Source organism: Oncorhynchus clarkii, chromosome 5 (assembly GCF_045791955.1).
Source record: "Oncorhynchus clarkii lewisi isolate Uvic-CL-2024 chromosome 5, UVic_Ocla_1.0, whole genome shotgun sequence".
NCBI lineage: Eukaryota > Metazoa > Chordata > Actinopteri > Salmoniformes > Salmonidae > Oncorhynchus > Oncorhynchus clarkii.
Window position 1 is genome coordinate 56,129,164 of NC_092151.1, and position 26,167 is coordinate 56,155,330.

The 26,167-nt window shown below is 41.7% G+C and overlaps 1 protein-coding gene across 6 annotated transcripts in view; it reads right to left on the minus strand.

Annotated features, from left to right (window-relative positions):
• LOC139409039 (dual specificity protein phosphatase CDC14AB-like) overlaps positions 1–23,440 on the minus strand; it is a 48,581-nt gene extending 25,141 nt beyond the window's left edge. Inside the window, exons 1-6 of one of the 6 annotated variants that reach the window (XR_011634352.1) lie at positions 22,937–23,408; positions 22,391–22,481; positions 21,907–21,982; positions 18,477–18,569; positions 11,498–11,577; positions 373–439 (exon numbers count right to left, since the gene is read on the minus strand). Coding sequence is in view for 4 of the 6 variants with exons in the window: in XM_071153699.1 (XP_071009800.1) it covers positions 373–439; positions 11,498–11,577; positions 18,477–18,569; positions 21,907–21,982; positions 22,391–22,481; positions 22,937–23,033 (504 nt within the window). In the remaining 2 variants the exon portion in view is untranslated. Of the gene's footprint in view, positions 1–372; positions 440–11,497; positions 11,578–18,476; positions 18,570–21,906; positions 21,983–22,390; positions 22,482–22,936 lie in introns of all 6 variants that reach the window. The other 5 variants (XR_011634353.1, XM_071153699.1, XM_071153700.1 and 2 more) reach the window with 5 other exon arrangements.
• Positions 23,441–26,167: the final 2,727 nt, after the last annotated feature.

Genomic DNA, 26,167 nt, shown 5'->3' on the forward strand with positions numbered 1-26,167 from the left:
TTTGTATGACTATGGATCAAAACTCTACAAAGAACCAGCTAAAAAACAAAAAGGAACCATATGCATGTCAGGTAAAATAACCGAGTGTTAATCTCCCAGAACAAACTAGCCAGCAAAAGCTAGCTAGCTAAATGTTACTTGTCTGTTTGGACCTGCCCACAAATGAATATAGTTGGTTATGACGGAGGCAAACGAGTGGCCGGTGTATTCAGCAAGTAAGTGTTGGCTTGGCCTTGGATATAAGAAAGTCTGTAGAATGGTGATAAAGAGGGAGGAAAAGAATCAAGATCAGCTACGCAAAAGATGGCTTTCTATTTAACTTAACGATTTACTGGAAATTCACTAAGTCCATAAATACACAAAAAAACTCACCTTCCGGATTCCTTGCAAGCAGTCGAGAATAGTCAGGTTGTATGTGCAGTTTCCAAATGAGGCGTCTCTGAAAATCAAAGAAATTAACGAGTGAGAGATTAATTGAAAAATCAGTTAGGTGTCGCAATTACCACATTGGAGAGATTGGAAAGACAATATGCTGAAGCCCAAACATGGGAACTACACGGAACAAAAATATAAACACAACAGTGTAGGTACCATTTTCATGAGCTAAAAGAGCCCAGAAATGTTCAATACGCACAAGGTTTTTCTCAAATAGTGTTCATATCCATGTTAGTGAGCATTTCTCCTTTGCCAAGATAATCCATCCAATTGACAGGTGTGGCATATCAAGAAGCTGATTAAACAGATTACGCAGGTGCACCTTGTGCCGAGCGCATTAAAAGGCCACAAATCTACAGTTTGTCACACAGCACAATGCAACAGACGTCTCAAGTTAAGGGAGCGTGCAATTGGCATGCTGGCTGCAGGAAAGTCCAACAGAGCTGTTACCAGAAAATGTAATGTTCATTTCTATACCATAAGCTGCATCCAAAATTATTTTTGATAATTTGGCAGTAAATACAACTGGCCTTACAACTGCAGACCACTTGTAATCATGCCAGCCCAGGAACTCAACATTTGGCTTCTTCACCTGCAGGACTGTCTGAGGGAGGCTGGCCCAAGTGGGTGGGCCTATGCCCTCCCAGGCCCACCCATGGCTGTGCCCATGCACTCCCAGGCCCACCCATGGCTGTGCCCATTCACAGTCATCCGAAATCCATAGATTAGGGCCTCATTTATTTAAATTGACTGACTTCCTTCTATGAACTGTAACTCAGTAAAATCTTTGAAATTGTTGCATTTATACATTTGTTTAGTATATGAATTTTGGTGTTTTGCAGGTACTATTTAATTAAGCTGCCAGTTGAGGACTTGAGGCGTCTTTCTCAAACTAGACACTAATGTACTGGTCCTCTTGCTCAGTTGTGCCCCGGGGCCTCCCACTCCTCTTTCTATTTTGGTTAGAGCCAGTATGACGGGAGTAGTACACAGCGTTGTACGAGATCTTCAGTTTCTTGGAAATTTCTCGCATGGAATAGCCTTCATTTCTCAGAAAAAGAATAGACTGATGAGGTTCAGTAGAAAGTTACTCGTTTCTGTCCATTTTGAGCCTGTAATCAAACCCACAAACGCTGATGCTCCAGATACTCAACTAGTCTAAAGGAGGCCAGTTTTATTGCTTCTTTAAATCAGGACAACAGTTTTCAGCTGTGCTAACATAATTGCAAAAGGGTTTTCTAATGATCAATTAGTATTTTAAAATGATCAACTTGGATTAGCTAACACAACGTGCCATTGGAACACAGGAGTGATGGTTGCTGACAATGGGCCTCTGTAGACATTCCTTTAAAACAATCTGCCATTTCCAGCTGCAATAGTCATTCACACTGTATTTCTGATCAATTTGATGTTATTTTAAATGGACAATAAATTTGGTTTATTTTCAAAAACAAGGACATTTCTAAGTGACCCCAAACTTTAGCTACGGAACAAGGTACCCGCCATGTACTCACCCCTATCAAAACACAGCAAACGTCCCCATTGCACACACACAAATCAGAAACCACTGGTCCATATCCAAACATAGAATCCAAACATCTTATTTTTTGTGGGACATGAGCATCAAGAGGAATGCTCCAATTGAATAAGTCCTTGAGCCAGGACAAGTGATGTCACCATCCACTTCTCAGGTGACAGACAGTGACCTTGGACAAAATTGGGATACTAGATAGGCCAACGACAAAGGAGAACAAAAAAAACATTACGTTTGAAAAGAACACTTGAAACAGGGCAATAGGGAGATCAAAGTATATATATATATATATATATATATATATATATTCATGGTGAAAACTGAAAACGTTCGTCACGTCCTTAAGGAGATGTTGTGTGCAGAGAAATTGGCCCTGAGAGAGGAGACTAACGAATGTGGGAAGACATATCTTTATAGAGACAGCTTTTCACAAAATCAAAGCACTTGCATTTCAACCTCAGCTCATTTGGTATTCTCCAATGCTGACAAGAAAAAAAAAGTATTAATCTATAAACACAGCTTCCCTGTTTCACAAACACACAATTTGGCACGCACAAAATCTCAAATTGCACATTATGCACGCATGTACTTAATTCCTCATTTCATAGGCATATTGTAGCTGGCAGAAGAATCTGGGTCAAATTCAGCTGTTTGTTCTCGTTCCTCTCTCTAGGTCGGAGTGCTGCTGCAGGCTGGGAGCGCTCTGTTACTGACAGGAGCATCAAAGGGAATGGCAGAAGTTCAACCAAGAGCCTTCAAGAGGCCACCTACACAAAGTGGTGTGTCAGAGACACGAGGAGTTCAGTTACCGTGACACCACTCACAACACAAAACAAGGTGTTTCAGACACAAAAGGCTGAAACTGTGTACGTGTGTGTGATTATATGCCGTAATGCAGGGGTCTCCAACAGGTAGATGGAGAGCTACCAGTTTCTCGCAGCCCACCTATGAGTAGCTCACCAAATCATTCTGAAAGTACATGCATTTTTCATGGTTTCCATTGCAAACTGTCATCAACAATTCTCACAAGTATTAGACACCTCAAGCTCCTGGCTACTACCCAATCAAAGCCACATTGACATTATCCCCCCTGGTTAGCCCCTACTGGCTTAAAAACCTAAACATAATATCTGCCAGCAATATTGCTCCCGTCTGTCTGTTTGGTGCACACATTTGTCTATCACTCTGTGTGTAGCCAATTTGTGATGCTAATGATAAAAGCCTTGTTGGTTGAAAAACATTCCCTAAAACCTCCTCAATGGGGCGGCAGGGTAGCCTAGTGGTTAGAGCGTTGGACTAGTAACCGGGAAGGTTGGAAGTTCAAATCCCCGAGCCGACAAACTACAAATCTGTCTGTTCTTAACTGACTAAAGGTAAAAAAAAATAAAAAATGTTTTAATTAAGTGTTAACTGCAAAGTAGGCTTACCTGACAGAAGTACAGTTTCAGTCAAAAGTGTGGACACCTACTCATTCGAGGGAGAATGCCAAGAGTTTGCAAAGCTTTCATTGAGGCAAATTTGAAGAACCTAAAATATTTATTTTACACTTTTGGTTACGACATATTTATTATTCATAGTTTGATGTCTTCACTATTATTCTACAATGTAGAAAATAGTCAAAATAAAAAAAATGGTTTGACTGGTACTATATATATATATATATATCGTGATTATTGGTATCAATTGGGTGGCGATTTATTTGCATAACATGTTTGTTCTGCCATAACATGTGCTGCAGCAGTAGGCCTAACAACATAGGCTAGACACATTCCACTCTCGCTAGATAGGCAATAACAATTTAAAACAGACCTAAAAAACATCAATTTGTTGTTCTCTATGAAGAATTGAATGCTTGAGGAAAAAAATAAAACATTTAAAAGGGAAAGAAATCCCAGAACAGAGGAAAGCTAGCTGGGAAAAAAAAGAAATCAGCAATTGTGTTACAGCATTATTTTAAAATGGATTACATTTAAATTGTGTCACTGTCCTACACACAATAGCCCATAATGTTAAAGTAGAATTTGTTTTAGACATTTCTAACAAAAAATAATAATAATTAAGCTGAAATGTCTTTAGTCAATAAGTATTCAACCCCTTTATTACTGCAAGCCTAAATAAGTTCAGGAGTAATACATTTGCTTAACAAGTCACATAAGTTGCATGGACTCACTGTGTGCAATAATAGTCAACATTATCTTTGAATGAATACCTCATCTCTGTACCCTACACATAATTGTAAGGTCCCGCAGTCGAGAAGTGAATTTCAAACAGATTCAACCAAAGAAAGAGGTTTTCCAATGCTTCGCAAAGAAGAGCACTTATTGGTAGACCCAATACAGTCACTACTAACATACAGGTGTCCTTCCTAACGCAGTTGCCGGAGAGGAAGGAAACCACTCAGGAATTTCACCATGAGGCCAATGGTGACTTTAAAACAGTTACAGAGTTGAATGGATGTGATAGGAGAAAACTGAGGATGGATCAACATTGTTGTTACTCCACAATGCTAACTTGATTGACAGAGTGAAAAGGAAGCCTGTACAGAACACAAATATTCCAAAACATGCATCCTGTTTGCAACAAGGCACTAAAGTAAGACTGTAATAAATGTGGCAAAGAAATGTTGTTTGGGGCAAATCCAACACATCATGGAGTACCACTCTTCAAACTGTATTTTCAAGCACGGTGGTTATGCAAGCACGGCATCATGTTATGGATATGCTCGTCATCGGCAAGGACTAGGGAGATTCAGGTTAGAAAAAGAAACGGAATGGAGCTAAGCACAGACAAAAACCTAGGAGGAAAACATGGTTCAGTCTGCTTTCCAACCAATACTGGAAGACAAATTCACCTTTCAGCAGGACAATAACCTTAAACACAAGGCCAAATACAACACTGGAGTTGCTTAACAAGACAGTGAATGTTCCTGAGTGGCCCGAGTAACAGTTTTGACTTAAATCTACTTGAAAATGCCTGTCAAGCAATGATCAACAACCAACTTGAAAGCGTAAAGAACTTTTTTTTTATTTTTATTTTTTTAAATGGGCAAATATTGTACAATCCAGGTGTGCAAAGCTCTTAGAGATATACCCAGAAGTGATCGCTGCCAAAGTGGTGTGAATACTTATGTTAATTAGATATGTTTCAACTTTGTCATTATGGGGTATTGGTGAGACATTTCAATATTTCATCCATTTTGAATTCAGGCTGAAACAACAAAATGTGGAAAAAGTCAAGGGGTAGGAATACTTTCTGAAGGCACTGAATACTGACAGAAAACATCTGTTGTACACCAAGGACATGGGGGAAATTTGCAGGGTAGAAGAGAAGATTGTGCCTATTTGAAAGTTTAAAAAAATGAAGTAGCTCTCATGCTAGAAAAGGTTGGAGACCCCTGCCATAATGTGTGTGCCTACAAACCGTAATGCAGGGTTCTCCCAACAGGTTGATTGCAAGCTCCCAGCCCACCTACGAGTAACTCGCCAAACAACTCCGAAAGTATACTACATTTTATGTGTTCCATCGCAAACCGTCAAACAAATATCACAGCTATCAAGCTACCGTGTAAATCAACACAATATTGGCTTTATCCCACCCCTGATTAGCCACTATTGGCTTAAAATGCCAAACCTGACACAATATCTGCAAATTCATTTCCAGCAACATTGACCCCGTCTGTCTACACACGGTGCCTGCATTTGTCTATCACTCAGTGTGAAGTCAGTTGATATGATAACTGTCGTGGGTTGACAGAAATACTTTCCCTAAAACCTTTCAAATTAAATGTTAACTGCAAAGTAGGCTTACCTAGCAGAAGTATATCATGAGTAAGTATATCATTTATATCTATTATTTGCAAACTCTGCCATGAAATGAGCAGCAGCAGTACAGAACCGTCGCTAGACAGGCACATTGCTCACTCGCTAAATTCGCAATGTTTTTTTTTAAAGAAAGAGGGATTACACAAAAAAACATTTGTTCGTTATTTTTTATTTTTTTTACAGAGAGTCTCCTTCACTGCAGCAGAGGTGAGTAAAACATTTAAACGTGATAACCCTCGCAAGGCTGCAGGCCCAGACGGCATCCCCAGCCGCGCCCTCAGAGCATGCGCAGACCAGCTGGCTGGTTTGTTAACGGACATATTCAATCAATCCTTATCCCAGTCTGTTTTTCCCACATGCTTCAAGAGGGCCACCATTGTTCCTGTTCCCAAGAAAGCTAAGGTAACTGAGCTAAACAACTACTGCCCCGTAGCACTCACTTCCATCACCATGAAGTGCTTTGAGAGACTAGTCAAGGATAATATCACCTCCACCCTACCTGACACCCTAGACCCACTCCAATTTGCTTACCGCCCAAATAGGTCCACAGACGATGCAATCTCAACCACACTGCATACTGCCCTAACCCATCTGGACAAGAGGAATACCTATGTGAGAATGCTGTTCATCGACTACAGCTCAGCATTTAACACCATAGTACCCTCCAAACTCGTCATCAAGCTCGAGACCCTGGGTCTCGACCCCGCCCTGTGCAACTGGGTACTGGACTTCCTGACGGGCCGCCCCCAGGTGGTGAGGGTAGGTAACAACATCTCCACCCCGCTGATCCTCAATACTGGGGCCCCACAAGGGTGCGTTCTGAGCCCTCTCCTGTACTCCCTGTTCACCCACGACTGCGTGGCCACGCACGCCTCCAACTCAATCATCAAGTTTGCGGACGACACTACAGTGGTAGGCTTGATTACCAACAACGACGAGACGGCCTACAGGGAGGAGGTGAGGGCCCTCGGAGTGTGGTGTCAGGATAATAACCTCACACTCAACGTCAACAAAACTAAGGAGATGATTGTGGACTTCAGGAAACAGCAGAGGGAACACCCCCTATCCACATCGATGGGACAGTAGTGGAGAGGGTAGTAAGTTAAGTTCCTCGGCGTACACATCACAGACAAACTGAATTGGTCCACCCACACAGACAGCGTCGTGAAGAAGGCGCCTCTTCAACCTCAGGAGGCTGAAGAAATTTGGCTTGTCACCAAAAGCACACAAACTTCTACAGATGCACAATCGAGAGCATCCTGTCGGGCTGTATCGCCGCCTGGTACGGTAACTGCTCCGCCCACAACCGTAAGGCTCTCCAGAGGGTAGTGAGGTCTGCACAACGCATCACCGGGGGCAAACTACCTGCCCTCCAGGACACCTACATCAACCGATGTCACAGGAAGGCCATAAAGATCATCAAGGACAACAACTACCCGAGCCACTGCCTGTTCACCACGCTATCATCCAGAAGGCGAGGTCAGTACAGGTGCATCAAAGCTGGGACCGAGAGACTGAAAAACAGCTATCTCAAGGCCATCAGACTGTTAAACAGCCACCACTAACATTGAGTGGCTGCTGCCAACACACTAACTCAACTCCAGCCACTTTAATAATGGGAATTGATGGATACCGATGTAAAATATATCACTAGCCACTTTAAACAATGCTACTTAATATAATGTTTACATACCCTACATTATTCATCTCATATGTATACGTATATATTGTACTCTATATCATCTACTGCATCTTTATGTAATACATGTATCACTAGCCACTTTAAACTATGCCACTTTGTTTACATACTCATCTCATATGTATATACTGTACTCGATACCATCTACTGCATCTTGCCTATGCCGTTCTGTACCATCACTCATTCATATCGTTATGTACATATTCTTTATCCCCTTATACACACACAAGTGTAAGGTAGTAGTTTTGGAATTGTTAGATTACTCGTTATTACTGCATTGTCGGAACTAGAAGCACAAGCATTTCGCTACACTACACTCGCATTAACATCTGCTAACCATGTGTATGTGACAAATAAATTTGATTTGAAAAAAGATTGTGATTTAACAATTGACATGGCCTCAGAACATCCAACATTCATTGTTCCTTTACGAACAATTGTAATTGAGAAACAAAACAAAAAACTCTAAAACCAGGAAATATACAACTGAGAAAAGACAATTTAGAAAAAATAAATAAATACCCCTTAGTGGTTTATTAACCATTATTTTACCAGGTTTATTGACAGAAAAGTGTACAAGAGAAAGTAGTGCACTAAGAACCCAAGGAAGAGTTGCAAGGGAGAAGAGAAGAACGTGCCTATTTGAAAGCTAGAAAAATACATTTGTAGCTTGCGACTTGTTTAATTTTTTTTAAAGTAGCTCATGCTAGATAATGTTGGAGACCCCTGACGTAATGTGTGTCTATGTACTACTGTGGGTGTGTGTAGGTCTGTCCATTTCCCTCTCATAACATTGTAACAACCGCATCCAAAAACCAAACTCCAGTCCGCACAGTTAAAATAAAGTCAGCTACTAACTACGGGAAGAGAGGATCGGGGAAGCATCTGTGTCCCACTGTTCTCTAAACACACACACACACACACGACCCTCTGGAGGGAGCCACTGGGGAGAGGTGGGACGAATAAGGTCAAAGGCCCAGTTAGAAATAGAATTTCTAAAAGTAGCCCAGCGATATCCATCAAATCAAGTTCAAAGGAAACTAAATTGTGCTGGCAACGCAGAGTGGTGGGAGGAGGATTGGTCCAGCCTTCATTACACAAGTATGTAAAAATAGGGCTCTAGCGTAGTTGAGAATGCTCCCACAGCTTAAAGCGCCGGACAAGAGAGCATTAATGATCGAATGAGAACACCGTCTCCCCTCTTCGCCAATCTCTACTCGTTTATTCTCCACCCAACACAACAAGTTACATAAGTGCCATCCCTTTAGCTAGGGGCCATTAGAGCTGGTCAAGTAAACTGACAAAGCTGCATTCTTCTCCATTCACACAGCCCCGTGGCCCCGGCAAGAAGGCCATCTTTGTGGGCCACACAAGGACCCAATTAAACCAGAGAGCGCCAAGAGGCGTCACCACAGAGAGGAGACAACAGGGCTGACTGCAAACACTGCAGCGCCTATGATTCTTCTATGACCAGGAAGACTCCAAAGTCGTACACATTGTATTCAGATCTGTATTTTCTTTTGGTGGATAGACACAATGCTTCATGGTAAGTTAGTGAGTAAATAAAGAAAGGAGTGGAAGAGTAGTCGGAGAACATAGTAATGTAGTGACGATAGGCCTAAATTGTAACCAAGCACAGACAAGAGAGAGATGTCAGCAAGGACAACTGGGTTCAGTGAGATATCCTAATCTCTCACCTGTTTACTACCAACATAGGGAGAGTCCATAGGACTACATGCTATTATCCAGCTTCAACTCAAACACACTGGCAGGTTTAGGCAAGCCCTAAGGGTGGATATCTGTCACCATCATAACTCGGGCCAACAATGCCAAAAATCGACCGTAGAGCCTGGCTGCTGACCCATGTACAAGACAGGTACAGAACGCAATCACAGGTCAATGTAGGGGCAGAGAACAGATACAACAGCTCTTGTTGACATGCCTTCACTTTACTTACCCAACCTCTGTCCTGTTCATGCTCCCACACATCTATATATCCCCAACGCCATCACTAATTCCTCACATCCATGTGAAATTGAGTTGGAATGCAGATGGGACTGATCATGAGGGTGTGACTCCCTCCACTGTTCAATAGGAAGGAGCTGATGAGGTAAGGCTATTCGCTATGGAGCACGTACACACAGGACTATAGCCTTGTTCCTGTTATCTGTGGCCTGTTCAATGCATAGACGATCTAACAATGGACAATTCCATCAACAAACCGTGACAACATCTACACCACGCGACTGACCCCAAATGACCAGCTAGGATTACAGAAGCCCCACCTGACCCAGTGTGGGGCGGCAGGTAGCCTAGTGGTTAGAGTGTTGGACTAGTAACCGAAAGGTTGCAAGATCGAATCCCTGAGCTGACAAGGTAAAAATCTGCCTTTCTGCCCCTGAACAAGGCAGTTAACTCACTGTTCCTAGGCCTTTGAAAATAAGAATTTGTTCTTAACTGACTTGCCTAGTTAAATAAAAGGTAAATAAAATAATAAATAATACCAAATTAAAGCAGCTAGCTTGATGACTCACACTAAATTCTTCCACTGCTCTGCAGGTTCCCTACACACTTCAAATTAATTCAATTAAGGCTATCTGACTAAGGTGAAGAGGGGTATTTTACAAAACAGTCATCAGCGATTGGATTGACTCTAACCAATCAAAGTATAAAAGCCAATGATGAATTTTCAAAACCGCTGCATCACCCACGTGTGTTCTGGCCCAACCCATCGGTTTCTGGGCCAACCAGACGGCCCCGAATGCATTCGTATTCGGTGAAGGGTCGGGGATGTACTCTGATCCAGACTTATTGCGAAGAAGAAGCTAATGACCATGGGCGTGGTGTAGCGTTTGGCCTGAGCAAGGAGTCTGGGTAGCCAGGCAAAATCTAATCCAGCTATCCATTCTAAACCGTACACTCCCTCCAGATGCATGAAAACTGCTTGTTTGTTTGTGTTATATGACAAGTGAAAGCAACCAGCAACCAAGATTAAACCATTTTACACATCTAACAATGGCGAGTGATGGGAAAGATTTGTTTGTTCAATTTTTGGCACGCCCACTCTAAAAATGTAGCCCAATCCTTTTAAAGAGTGAGTCCACTGATCCACAACAGGCATAGATATCTTATGCCACGAGAAAGCAGATTAACTCCACGTTATGCTGGGGAGAGAGAGGATGTGTTCATGGAGTGGGTGGAATATGCAGAGTAAAACAAATACAAGTTCTGTTTTGGAGTAAGGCAGGTATAATAACTGACTAAAAACAATTGCAGGCTAAACTTGTAGAATCTAGATTTTTTTTTGTCAATGCCACAAGCCTGGGACTACCAAAAGACCTTACTATGAAGTATTATTACAATCCGAGAACACACCAATTCGTCTGCTTTCTCAGGTCTAATAACTGGTTCTGATAAGACACGAGACACGCCGGAAGTTATTTTAGCCTCACGTCATGCGTCATACATATACACACAGGCCCAATCTATTGTAAGACATACACCCTGTTAATAAGAGGATTAAGGGAAAATGACGACAAGGATGACAGAAAGGGAGGCGTCACGGGGGACTAATTGTGCTGTGGAGCTGTGACCCATGTCTGTGCTGTCAGGTTGCATGACAGAGTTATTACAGAGTATCAGATGTCCTAGGGACAGACAGGGCGTCACCGTTTCAGGTGACACAAACAAAAAATGGGAACTGGGGAAGCCTCTGGTGTCGGTCTCCTCTGGGAGGTGGAAACCAGACAAGGCAGGAAAACAGACCAATGAACCAGTCCTATGCACTAGGCAGAGCAAGCACAGTACGAAAAGGTACGCAAGCTGCTTAAAGCCCCGCAATATGGACTGCAGAGACACAATGTAAAACAAAAACACCTCTGTAAGCTCAACCATGATACAAAGGTAAGGGAATTAGCCAAGATAAGCTTCCAAGGCAAATATCCAATGATGGTTTCTGTGGTAAGAAACCATGCTGCTGTGTGATAGTGTGGACATGGCTGGTCTTACCTGAAGGGAAGATATGAAGAATTGGAGCCTGAGATCAGAGCCCTGTAGGCCTCCTCTGGAGTCTTCTTCAGGTAGATGACCTGAGAGAGGGGGAGAGACGAGGAAGCAGGTCATAAACCATGACTGAATTTACTGAAATCGCTCCATGATTTTGGTAATCCTCCAGCTTCCCGATTGATTCGGGTTTTGAAAAGATTGGTTCTCAGAGCACTAATATAGCATGATCGGGAGACAAGGACACAGAATGTGTCACAGATGACATTCCACAGGCAACAGCATAGAGGCCAGTAGGCCACGTTTCAGCACCACGGGCTCTCCAAATGGAGAACATAAAAAGCACACGCTAGTTAAGTCATCCATTCATGAACGTGTTGCTCTCCCAACCGTGTCAGCAAAGCAGGTAGCACATCTGAACCAACGCTAAAAACGAAACACTGCGGAACGCAACACCTCAGCGTCCCACATCCATACAAGGAGTAGCAACGACAGAGTGGAGCAGCACGTCTGCCATTTCACTTCCACCGAATAAGTTAATTTATCAGCTAGAGTACAAGGTGTGTTCATAACATTTGGATGTAGAGGACCAGATTTAGCTAATTATTACATGTAAAAATAAAAAATTTTTTTTTTTTAAAGGCTTGCAAAAAAATAACTGAACAACGTAAATAAAGACAATGTGAACAACCAGTGAAAACTGCCTCGGGACCGGTTGGTCCTAACTCTACGTCCGACGTAAAATGTGTTCTACGGGCAGACATAAAAATGATACCTGTTGCACCACCTGGGCGTTAGCCAATCTACGTGCTAGGCCTGGGCGTACATTCTACGTCTAGTAGAGAGAAGGCATAGGGCGTTCAACTGGGACATTCTTTCATGACACACAGAAATGAGCTATCTATATTTTCAAAAGGACGTGAGTTTCGTATTCATATATCACAACCTCTGTGGGCTTTTCGAGTTGCCTATACGCGAGTCAATAGCAAAAGTAACACACTTGATTAATACACTACATTACAGCACGCTAAATGTGTCTGATCAGAAATCAGCAACTAATTGATCCAATAACCAAATATACAGACGGAGATTCAGTGAAACAGAATCACGTTGATTGATTATCAGACAAGGGTTTTTACTCGGAATATAGCCCAGCCTACTACATGAGTGAGGAGCAAAACGATCCACCTGTTTTACTAGGCTAGCGTAGGCTACATTACATGCTAGCAAAATGTTCTGACAACTGATAGACGAGTAAACTAGATCATCATCATGAACATTTTCCCAGCCTAATTGGAACCAAATACTCAAAACGAAGATTCTGTGAAAAATCCATCAATGTCAGATTTCTGTGATAAAGAGGAGTCCCCCCACGGTTGTCTCAAACCAGCGCGATAACGCTGTCCCAATCATAACGGTGCTGAAATTACAGTTGACAACACACGGCTGTTGCTTTAAAGTATCTAAAACGGTTGGATGACTTTGGGAGTTTCCGTAAGCAACAACACGATAAATGCCTTCAATGGCAGTCTACTTATTTCCGTAATAGTAATTACTGATTGATCCATACAGTTGTGGATAGTGGTGGGCTTTGCGAAGCGATGGGACTTGCCTCGCAAAGTTTAGAACTGCCACGGGGATAGTAACAGCCTAGTAACGGCCGCTGCCTAGCAACCATCAATATGAAGCATTAAATCTCATGAAGGCGCATTGCTTAAGCCGGACTTAGCTACGACTAGTCTTATTTTTGGTTGGTGCAACAGGTGTCAATTCTGATCCCAAAGTCGGATGTAGCTACGCCAACCGACCTAGCGTTTAAGACCAACTTTCTTACACCCAACTGCTGTAACAGGACCCTGGCTTGAACAATTAGCAAATCTGGCCTAGAGTGCCAATATTCAAAGGTTGACTGGATGATTTGTCTCGACTAGGGGCCATGCATGGGAGAGTGGGCTTGTGAATGCAGCTTTTGTGTCAGTGGGTCTGGTGACACGGAGGCCAAACAGTGCATGAAGCCGGCGTCTTCTCAGCAAGTAGAACAGAGCTTTGTTATTCCTGCTCCCGCTTCATGAAATATTCACCAGTCAGACAATTGGATCCATCAAACACGCACCAGATTAAACTATTCCGCTGGTGTGGGAGTGTGTTGTCCCACGTGATCCATCCTACAGAATGTGGGCCAGCTGTTTGTCCCACATAATCCTCTCGGGTTGAAAGCGGGTCATTTGTATTAAAGAGCAGCATCACACTTCTGTAATGAGAGCAGGGCCAGGAGGGCTCCTCAGAGCCCACACAATCACGTGACCGGATCAATGGAGACCCACTTGGAACGAAAACACAGGGAGTAGCAGACCTCCCTGCCGTGTTCCCAGTACATTCTCTCCTTATTAAAGTCAACACAATCCACATGATGTAGCTACAGAGGTTATAACAACGCAGACAAACATCCCATCCCATATCCCATCTAAATTGGTTAAATCGCAGTTCATCAGGCACGATATTGATTTCTGAATGCTATGTCCTCAGTGTGCATTTGAGAGCTAATGACTCATGCAGCTGGGAGACACTATATGGCTTGGTTTTGAAAGAGAACGTGATATTTCAGTGTCAATGAATGAAAAGTTGATCTTGGGCATCGGTCAAGGTTCAGGCAAAATTTAGCTCAGCGCTTCGTTTTGTGCATCTACCCTGGAGAGATGGTCTAGGAAGGAATAAGTGATAGCAGCTTAAAATGAGGGTCACCGAGTGACAGATTAGACACACCATCAGTGCAATACTCTTCCAACAACGTTACCAGTCTCCTATTGGCCAATACAGGAAATGTATTCTGCTGCCGCTCTGCACACACAAAGCTTGTTAGCCATCTCTGGTCCAACGTTAAGCCAACGCTCTGAAGGATGCGAGTCACTGATTGGTGCTCTATAAGCACTGATTGATTAATGTTGAGCTATATATAAAAACATGTTTAAAAAGGAACGATATAAAATGTTACTTTATGGTTTGAACTGGTTCAGAACTTTTTGCTTGTTGGAAATGTTCAGAACGAAACTATTGAAAAATAATTTGTTCCAACCCCTGCGTTGTTTACAGAGTAAAACAGCTTATATAGTTTGGCTTCTGAAGGTACAACATTTAAACTAAGCTCATGAGGCATTTATAAGTTATATTCGTCAAGAATCAATGGGTACATATCATTAATTTATAAATCCCTTAAATAGCTATATCCCCTTTAAAAAGGAGTCTACCCAAAATCCAGAAACTCCCAAGTGATTGCATACATCGAAACAAGTTCAGTGGAGTTTAATTCTTGAAGTTGCAGGTGTTCTTATTGTGTTATTACCATTGCACCATATAATGTAAACATAAAGGCCTAGATGTGCTCTACAGGTCAGCATACAGTGCACTCTGAAAGTAGTTAGACCACTTGACTTTTTCCACATTTTGTTACGCTACAGCCTTATTCTAAAATGGATTCAATAAAAGAAAGTTCCTCAGCAATCTACACAGAACACCCCATAATGACAAAGCAAAAACAGGTGAAAAAAATTCTGCGCCTCTGTTTCTTAAACTTTTTTTTTTTTACAGAAGTATTCAGACCCTTTGCTATGAGACTCGAAATTGAGCTCAGGTGCATCCTGTTTCCATTGATCATCCTTGAGATGTTTCTACAACTTGATTGTAGTCCACCTGTGGTAAATTCAATTGATTGGACATGATTTGGAAAAGCACACACCTGTCTATATAAGGTCCCACAGTTGACATTACATGTCAGAGCAAAAACTAAGCAATGAGGTCAAAAGGTATTGTCCGTAGAGCTCTGAGACAGGATTGTGTCGAGGCACAGATCTGGGGAAGGGTAGCAATTTTTTTTATAGCATTGAAGAACACACTGGACTCCATCATTCTTAAATGGAATAAGTTTGGAACTACCAAGATTCTTCTTAGAGCTGGCCGCCCAGCCAAACTGAGCACTCAGGGGAGAAGGGCCTTGGTCAGGGAGGTGACCAAGAACCTGATGGTCACACTGACAGAGCTCTAGAGTGCCAGACGGAAGCCAGTCCTCAGTAAAAAAGGTACATGACAGCCCACTTGGAGTTTGGAAAAATCCACCTAAAGGACTCAGACCATAAGAAACAAGATTCTCTGGTTTGATGAAACCAAGATTGAACTCTTTTGGCCTGAATGCCATGCGTCACATCTGGAGGAAACCTAGCACCATCCCTACGGTGAAGCATGGTGGTAGCAGCATCATGCTGTGGGGATGTTTTTTAGCGGCATGGACTAGTCAGGATTGAGGGAAAGATGAACGAAGCAAAGTACAAAGAAATCCTTGATGAAAACCTGCTCCAGAGCACTCAGGACCTCAGACTGTGGTAAAGGTTCACCTTCCAACAGGACAATGACCGAAAGCAAAAAAGCCCAAAACGCAGGAGTGGCTTCAGGACAAGTTTCTGAAGTTTCTTGAGTGGCCCAGCCAGGGGCCAGACTTGAACCCGATCTAACATCTCTGGAGAGACCTGAAAATAGCTGTGCAGCGATGCTCCCCATCCAACCGGACAGAGCTTGAGAGGATCTGCAGAGAAGAAATGGGAGAAACTCCCCAAATACAGGTGTGCGTAAAGGGTTTGAATACTTACGGAAATAAAAAAAATTATACATTTGCAAAAAAAATCTAAATACCTGTTTTTGCCTTGTCAGTATTGGGTATTGTGTGTAGATTGATAAGCATATATATATATATATATATATATTTTAATCCATTTTAGAATAAGTCCAAAGTTAAAGAAAATAAAAAAAGTGGAAAATGTCAGGGGGTCTGATTACTTTCTGAATGAACTCTATATACCCTATTAATTTATGACGGGGGGGGGGGGGTGAGAGGAGCATAATTGCCAAAACTGCACCACCAGTCTGTTGATCCTGGGCATGAGTTGGGTCAGTGGTGCAGCTACTGCTGCGGCAGCGACTGCCAACTGAAGCTCAATTTGCCTCAATTCTTCATCCAAATACTCAGGCTCAAATAAATACGGTTCGACGACACCGTTGGTGACTTTCCAGACTTCTTCACAACTTGCGAGTATTTTGTCGTCAGACAAATTTATAGGTTGTTGTTTACCTTGTATAAACTAATGTGTAACGCGGTCTACACTTCTCAGAAGAAAAAAAACACATCTGGGAATAAGGTCATCATGTGAAGTTTCTACATAGCAGGGATTCCCCCGAGAGCACTGCTGTTATCCATCTCAGCTACTGTGGCAGTCGCCAACATAAAACAATTATATAAATTAGGGAAATTGTTTCAGGTGTAAAAGTACACATTTCCTTACTCAAAACCACAAATAATTTTAACAAAAATAGCTAATTTGGACATACGCTTTCAATACACAATTTCTGAATCATCAATTCACTGGCAACAGAGCAGAGCGAGGCCTGTATCCAGCAACGTCACGAGTCACGTGAACCTTTTTTGCAGCGGTTTCAGTACAGCACTACATGGAGAAAGGGGGACAAACTCCACTTAACTAGTTTCAATGTACGGAATCACTTGGGAGTTTGTGAATTTGGGGTAAACTTATCCTTTAAGGTGAGTAGATCAACTCCTATTTGTTGTTAGAAAGTGCAGTACAACAAATTCCTTCCCACATGGATAAATATTGAAGAGCATCTGACCATGTGTCAATATGGCTAGTGTCTAGACATGCTGAGAGGACAAAGCTAGCATGGAACCTTAAGTACAGCTGTGCATAGGACAGTATGTTATACAGGGTTCACTTCAGGGGTGTCTATTGTTTGGGGAGGACCAGGGGGTATTACGGCATGCAACCTTCCTCCTGCCACTGTTATCCAGGATAGGAACCCAAATCCAGATTATAATCCAGCATGCCCCCTGCTGCAACGCTGCTTATTAATATCTCCTCCCAGAGCTATGTGGCCTGCCTTGCCTGCTAGCAAGACAAAGAGTGCTACAGACAAAAGGCCCTATTCAATCGAACCCAGGCCAGCAATACAATATTACTTGGGGATTTAGATAGGCTAGCTAGTTAAGAAACTGTAAACATGGTTGAGATACACAACTGTGGTTAATCAACCATGCGTTTGGACATTAAGGGCCAAAACCAGAATGAAGCCCGATATAGCATATATCGTGCTTACCTTAGAGGAGGGTCAAGTTCAGGTTTATTAAAGCCTCTAGATGCTGGGCATCACAATGGAAATATTCAGAGAAGGGCCTTAAGTTATATACAAAAGGTTGTCATGACCGATGCTGACCGCTCCGTCTGTTCCCTTGGGGTAAAGACTGGGCACAGTCCACTAAGTGAAACACTACTGACCCACATTGCCGGAGATAATCATCATGTCATCTGTCATAAGCCATGTCATCATCACAGCAACAGAAGCACTACATAAATCCCCAAGTTTACTGCCACGTGACAGAGCAGCCAGCTGGCAGGGGATGCCGTCACACATTACAGTTAAGGCTGGTATCTGATTGAAGGCTGTCCTTTCGCTTCCAACCATGGATGGCTGGCAGCAAGGGGCCAAATGAATAGGGCCTAGTGCAACAGGAGCTGCTGGGCATTCAAAAGGGCTGGAAGATAGAGCCATTGTGGCAGGACATTGAGGACAATAGGGCTGACTATATATAAAATCAGCAGCTCCCATCCGTTTCTATTCTGACTCCAAGGGAGTCAGAGAGATCTGGCTGGCATGGCTAAAACTGCAGGGGTTGTCACCTTGAAGTTAGCCAGCACTGGCTGAAAGAAGCACTCAAAAAGGCCTTGATTGACAACAATACCGGTGAAACCAAATAAAAACAATACGCTAGGGAAAATGTGCATCGGCCCATCTGGGTATATTGATACTAAAGCAAAATGAGTTGAGCTGCATTACTTAGGGAGGTGCAGCATGACATAATGCCCCAAAATACACTATTCCCCTTGCATAACTTTCTTTCCCTGCAGTGAGCGAGAGAGAGGACACTCACAGCATAGGCACCGATTAAAACAGCAGCGTTGGCCCTTTTCCGCTGGTCAAAGCTGGTGTAGTGTACGATTCGCTTTCTGGTCAGTGTGAAGGACTGCAGACAAAAGGAGAGAACACACGTAAGGGGAAAAAAAAACAACCATTAAAACATCATCACATTAAAGGTATTTAGATTAGAACAATTGATCAAGATATCCACAAACACTGGATGAGTCAAACTCAACCAAACCATGTCTAAACGATGGTTAGGTGACCATAGGTTGTACAGTACTATGCATGATCATGTATTTATATAGTGGCAGAAAATAGAAATCAACAACGATGAACTCGTCAGCTTCCTATTTTCTACTCAAGAGAAAGATGCAAGAACATGGCAGTTTGAGCTAATTAAAAGACCTGAGAGAACATCTAGTTCTGGCTTGTATATGATATTACTCAAACGAAAGTTTTTTTCTGCCATTGAAATCCTTGGGCGGGCCGGGCCGCCTAACTGTTTTCGGGACGCCCAGGACAAGCTATGAAAAAATATATACAACTTTTAAATAATTTTCACAATGGAAAAAGGCTTTCAGTGTAAACTTAAAATGACAAAAAAAAAGTTAATTATAACATAATCTTTGAGAACTAACAATCACTAGCTAGACAGTCAGGGAGAATTGAAAAAAAAATCCAAAACCAATTAATTTTGCAGTATTGATTTTGTTATGTTTCAGCAAAAGAACAGCATTAGCCATGGCAAAATGCATAGAATTGCAGGAGAATTGCTTTAAAACTGCACAAATCTCTCAGCGCCATGGAGAAATTTGTAGAATTGCAGGAAATTGGCTTAAAAATTCACTAAATCCTCTACACCGCCAAGATGGGGGCCGAAACGATGGGCCGACACGCCCACTGCCTCGCCCACCCCCTAAGCACGTTTTTGATTCAGAAAAACCCTGATATGTTCAGATGCAGACAGGATGTCATCACCGCTGGCAGGACAGGTGGGCTGCAGGTGTGTGTGAAAGCGTGTGCCATGTTTTCGTTCAGAATCACTGCCAGAGGGGGCCAAAGCACTTGGAAGCAGCAAAGGCAAGCTAGAAGATAGACACAAATCCAGTCGCTGCTACATAGGCCTAATCAGAAATGTGAGGAGCAGCATGCTCAAGTCTCTATACTAATTGAAGTGTGGTATGGAAATTAAACTGTACAGGCTTGTAAGGATGACCTCAGTCTTTTCCTCCGAGAGGAAAACATAGGCAGCAACTTCCATTGGACGGGTGTGGGAGGAATATTTTACCATAGCAAAAGACATCGGGCCTGGTCATGAATCAATACCATCATCTAGGCCTGAGGGAAGTGACCTACTTGTTGCATTTATGGCACCAATATGCTAGTGTTTATAGAGAAATTAAATTGCTATATCTTAGAGAAATGTAACCATGAAAATATAGCCTATATTGGATTCTGGGGAAAACAGACTTTTAATCTGCTGTAATGTTTTCACTTTATATGCTAAATACTTCAGACTATCTAACAAGGTTTGCTAGATGATGTAGGTCTAGACCTAAAATAGTAGGCCTAAACCTCCACGATATTGAAGCAATACACATGGATGGATTTGATTTATGGTTTTGAGTCTACTCGACTTCACAAATGTAGTGAGCAGTGACAGACGTTTACACTTCCTTGATCCTCTCTGGGTAAAGGTCAGGGCAAAAAAGAAAGTTGAAATGCATCACTAAACAGGTTAAGTTAAACGAAACCGAGGCCAGGCCATACACATGCATGAGTGGTGAGAGGATGTGGAAACAGGGTAGATGAGTGGGGGCAAAAACACAAATCAAATAGACTCAAGTCCAACAGGTGTGGGATGGTCAAAGAGTAATTGTCAAAGGGACAACCTGACTCATTTCACAGACATTTCAGCCTCCAAACTGTTTCATTTCAGCATTTCTCAATGAGGGTTGTCCACTTTTCCTTGTATTTTTCTCTCCAGACGACACTCAGCTTGTCATGCAGCAGATTCAAACCAGTGAGGTTCAAAGGAATGCCGTCCCTAAGGCAACAAGCTGTTCATAACACAAACACCGGAGGGTGAAGCGCAGGGGCATGGAGAGAAATGGGGCAGTGGTAAAAACATCATGCTTGCTTGAGACTTTACCTTCAACATTGACCAACATCTACATATGACAGACCTACAGATTGTCTGCATCGATGGAAAATTGACAGGACAAAAAGACAGACGCAGACCTCTATTAATGACACGATCTGAGAGTTACATTCACAAGGTGGTAGAAGGACATGAGTTAGACAAGTGATTTTCAGCTGGCTTTGCCTCGGGACCCAAATTGTTCCAAGTTGTTTCAGTCGTAACGCAATATTCATGTGGCAAAAAATTATCACCAAAATACAATCTGAAAACGATTTTTAATACTATATTGATAGTAAATGTAGCAATTATATGTCAACGGAACAACATTCCCACCTCTTTCAATTATTAAATGATGCTAATATTCTTGATGAAGAATGTTAATAAACTCTGGTTTGAGACCACAAAATCAAAGAAAATATTGATAATACTGTGAATGAAGGATGAATTTTAAAAAGTCTGAAGTAACATTATTTAAACATTTTATTTCATAATTTCTACCTAACTTCTACCTGGTTTATGTAATTTAAGGTCAGACTGGAGTATTTAAAAAAAATATATATATATATATTTTTTTACTCAGTCACCCTGCACCCATCCAGTTGAGAATAACCGAGTTACACAAAAGCGATGGGACCTCCCCTTGACTAGGGTCTTGTGAAGGTTTGGCCTGGTGGGCCTTTTAAAAGGGCAATTGAAAGCTAAAATTGAGTAGACCTAGATAGAACATCACATCACCTAGACCCCTTATACTACAAGTTGGACTAGATTTTGGTGTTGTGTCAGCCCAATAAAACTGCTGAGCAACGGGGAGCAATGAAGGCCAGCTTATCCTGGCATCTCCATTGACTCTCTCTGCCCGAGGGAAAGTGACAACGCAGCTTTGGGACAGGTGTAGGGTGGCTAAAAACAGAACACCAATAACTTCGCCAAAGCCCTAATTTACACGGTCTGAGGACTTTTGTTTTGTCCATTCATTCCATTCCTACCCTTCAAGTTTCACAATGCGAGGCACTGTCAAACAGAAAAATGTTTGGTAGGGCCTATGAATTTATTATTGTCCTTGCAAGTAACTACACTCTAGGTCGAGGAAAAAATGTGTGGGTTTTGTAATTATCTAATAACTAACCCCATAAACCACACTACTGTATGCGTTGCCATGTTTTCAAATGTCACAAACCTTGCAGTTGTCAATTAGGGTGTGGGAGGTAGAATTACACAAGTGGTTTTGTTGTCACAGATGCATACTGTACATTCTTACTGAGGGAGGTAAGGCTTGAGATAGATGCACATGACTTACCTTCAGCTTTTTGTTGAGTTTACAACAATATCTATACAGCATGGCTAGGTGGAGGGGTCCAAAATCTGCATAGAAGCTGAAATATAATTAACATTTAAAAATGTCAGACTACTTATTTAAATTCTTGATATTCTAAATAGAAATGTCTAATACAGAGATGACTAAGCTATCCTATTCAGTAATTTACCCCATCTGCTATATGTATTATCAATTAAATATGTGTGTATTGTAACCACAGCGGGGAGGGTTAACCTTGTGTAAACCATTGGTCAACCCCAAGCAGAGTGGAACACAATGGTTATATTAATCTGCGTTGGAAAACGTATAATGAAAAGCTGTTACATAATTGCAATGAAAGCTCCCTCAACAGCCCAAGCGACTTGTTGCCGCTGTCCAATAAAGTGTAGGTAATCAAATGCACTGAAGCGAACGGAAGTGAGAAGAGATTCTGGGAGGGAGAACACACACAAAAAAAAAAACGTACTTTTCATAGATAAATTCGTCATCCGTGCAGAAGTAGTGTGTGTTTGCAGTGCTTTTTGGTTTGCTTCTTAGGGTAGCAAAATATAATCGATCTGGAAAAAAAAAAACATGGATACATTTAACAACAAACATTGCGGGACCATAAAAACCACCATCCACCACACACTTTACAAAAGGAAGAATGCGTTTATGGCAACATTGTTTTACTCATGCGACTGTCTCTCTCGCTTCCCGCAAGCGGTCATTAATAAGTAGCGTGACTTGCCGTAGAAAGCTTGCTACGTTCAAGCAAATGTCAGTTTTAAACTCAAAATGGCAGATTAATTCGCTAGTTTCATTTACTTTGAAAATAGTTAAATATGAGTAATCAAGTTTGCAGTTCTCGAACACGTGTCACAGACAGAGAGGAGTCTGACCAGTACATTGGCTCGCTCGCGCTAACTAGTTAGTAGCCAGGTTGGCGAAATACTAACGTTATTGAGTTGGCTAACTTGATAACTGTTAGTTAACGTTAGCAAGTTCACACAACTACATCATTTCCACTTACCTTTTATAAATTCAGAAGCTCCTATCAATTCTATGTCGTCTGCCATTTTAAACAAAGTTGAAAGAATAGCAGAATGTTTAAGACTGTCGAGAGGCATCGACACAGACAAGTTGCAAATACCAACTAAACTGGGAAAAAGTTAGTCTGATACCGTTATCTAGCTATCTATATGTATTTTTTAAAGTACAGTAATGAAGTTAGCTGGATAGACAGAAGCTATCCTAGTTGCTAACCACGCACTTTGCTCTACTCTGTCTAGGCTGAAAGAATAAATTACACGTCATTTGGACATTCCGATTCGAAATCCATGCCCAAGGATAAAGTGAAGCCCTGCAGCAAAAAAATATTTGCATGCCTCTTGGTTTCATTCCGCGCAGCGTTAACAACTGAGGAAAATATCAATGCATTACAAACAACAGACGTCCTCTTCACTTCTTTCCCACACCGCACAAATCTTTTCCCTGCCATGATTGCGGATAGGGCGTCACATGGTATCCATCCAATCACCACACAAAGGCACGTTGCTAGGTCACGTCTACCTCAACCAATCAGCGATCAAAATCACTTGTGCCGATACTCAACAATAGAGTTAAGGGCACAGTAAATAGTATAATAAAAACTCTATAACAGTATGTGTAAGCAACACTGTGTAAACAGGCCTATTTGAGTAAGACACTTTGTATGCCTGTTCAGCACGGCCCAGTGAATTATTGACAAAGTTATATCTGATAGGAAATGCAAAATAACATCATGAGAATGAGATGCTATTAAATCTCCCGTGAGCAAATTCTGTGTGCAACTGACCAAATTACACAATATTTGACTTCTGAGTTAACAGAGATGAATTAAGCAACATGGCCCGAGGGGGTGTGGTATACGGCCAATATATCACGGCTAAGGGCTGTGCTAAGGCATGACGGAGTGCTAGAACACAGCCCTTAGCAGTGGTATATTGGCCATATATCACAAACCCCCGATGTGCCTTATTGCTATTTTAAACTGGTGACCAACAGTGGTGGAAAAAGTACTAAATTCTCGTACTTGAGTAAAAGTAAAGATACCTTACTAGAAAATTACTCAAGTAAAAGTGAAAGTCACCCAGTAAAATACAACTTGAGTAAAAGTCTAAAAGTATTTGGTTTTAAATGTACTTAAGTATCAAAAGTAAATGTAGTTGCTAAAATATACTTAATTATCAAAAGTAAAAGTACAAATAATAATAAAAAATCCTTATATTAAGCAAACCAGACGGCACAATTATCTGGTTTTGTATTTATTTACAGATAGCCAGGTCACACTCCAACACTCAGACATCATTTACAAACATGGCATTTGTGTTTAGTTAGTCAGCCATATCAGAGTCAGTAGGGATGACCAGGGATGTTCTCTTGATAAGTGTGCGAATAGGACCATTTTCTGTCCTGCTAAGCATGCAAAATGTTACAAGTACTTTTGGGTGTCAGGGAAAATGTATGGAGAAAAAAGTACAGAATTTTCTTTAGGAATGTAGTGAAGTAAAAGTAAAAATAGTCAAAAATAGAAATAGTAAAGTACAGATACCCCCCAAAACTACTTAAGTAGTGCTTTAAAGTATTTTTACTTAATTAAGTACTTTAGACCACTGGTTACCAACATAATTCATGTTTTGTCATACCCATGGTATACGGTCTGATATACCATGGTTTTCAGCTAATCAGCATTCAGAGCTTGAACCACCCAGTTTATAAAATGCTATATAAACCACCCAGAACTATTGGTCCATGTCAAGCAGAAAGATTTGTACACTTTTGGGTAGCAAAGGGTTAATCGTTTTAAATTGTTCCCCACAAGCCCCTGACCAAATTGATATGATAACCTCTCCAACAAAGTAGCTTTCTATGTTTTTCACACATTTATACTGTATATGTTGTAGCTACAATAGAATGTTTGCTGGCTGATAAAATAATGTTGACACAAATTAGAATGTTCGCATTCTAATTGAAAATGACTATTAAACAACAATAGAGCATTCTACATACACTATATGACCAAAAGTAAGTGGACACCTGCTCGTCGAACATCTCATTACAAAATCGTGGGCATTAATATGGAGTTGGTCCCCCCCTTTGCTGCTATAACAGCCACCACTCTCCTGGGAAGGCTTTCCACTAGATGTTGGAACATTGCTGCGGGGACTTGCTTCCATTCATCCACAAGAACATTAGTGAGGTCTGGCGATCAGGCCTGGCTCACAGTCGGCATTCCAATTAATCCAAAAAGTGTTCAATGAAGTTGAGGTCAGGGCTTTGTGCAGGCCAGTCAAGTTCTTCCACACCACTCTCTACAAACCATTTCTGTATGGACCTCGCTTTGTGCGGGGAGGCATTGTCATTCTGAAACAAGAAAAGGCCTTCCCCAAACTGTTGCAAAGTTGGAAGCACAGAATCGTCTAGAACGTAATTGTATTCTGTAGCGTAAGATTTCCCTTCACTGGAACTAAGGGGCCTAGCCCAAAGCATGAAAAACAGCCCTAAACCATTATTCCTCCTCCACCAAACTTTACAGTGGACACTATGCATTCGGGCAGGTAGCATTCTCCTGGCATCCGCGTTCTCCTCTGTTAGCCTTCTCCTGGATTCGGCCATTGGACTGCCAGATGGTGAATTCATCACTCCAGAGAACGCGTTTCCACTGCTCCAGAGTTCTCCGAAACATGACACGCCTGCCCCCCTACTTCTTATCACACTGCTCTCTTAACCCTAATGTCAGATGCACCACTGTGTCAGAGGAAACACCGCTCGACTGATGACCGGAATCAGCTTGCACAATTTGATGACATAGTACACAAAAAAAACAGGGACAACTTTTGGCTCCTGAGCACCTCTTTCAAAACTACTGGCTGAAATTATTTTTTTTAAAGTTTGAAAGTGCTTCTTTAACAAAAGGTAAATAAATATGTTTTACTTTACATAACTTTTTGTTGTTGTTTTACGGGTAATTTCCTGCAATTATAAACATTTTGCCTTAACTTATGCCATGTTAATATGATATCTGAATGAGAGTGACTAACACAATTCATTGGGGTTTCCCTGGAGATCAGGGCCTCTGGGCACGTGCCCGGTCGGTAATTCGGCCATGATTATTACAAGTTAAGATCGCTGGCTAGACTAAGTAACCAATTTAAAAAATGTTAACTGACATGGGCTAATTGAGTGACTTGTCAGTGAGTGACATATAACAAGAGGAAAACTG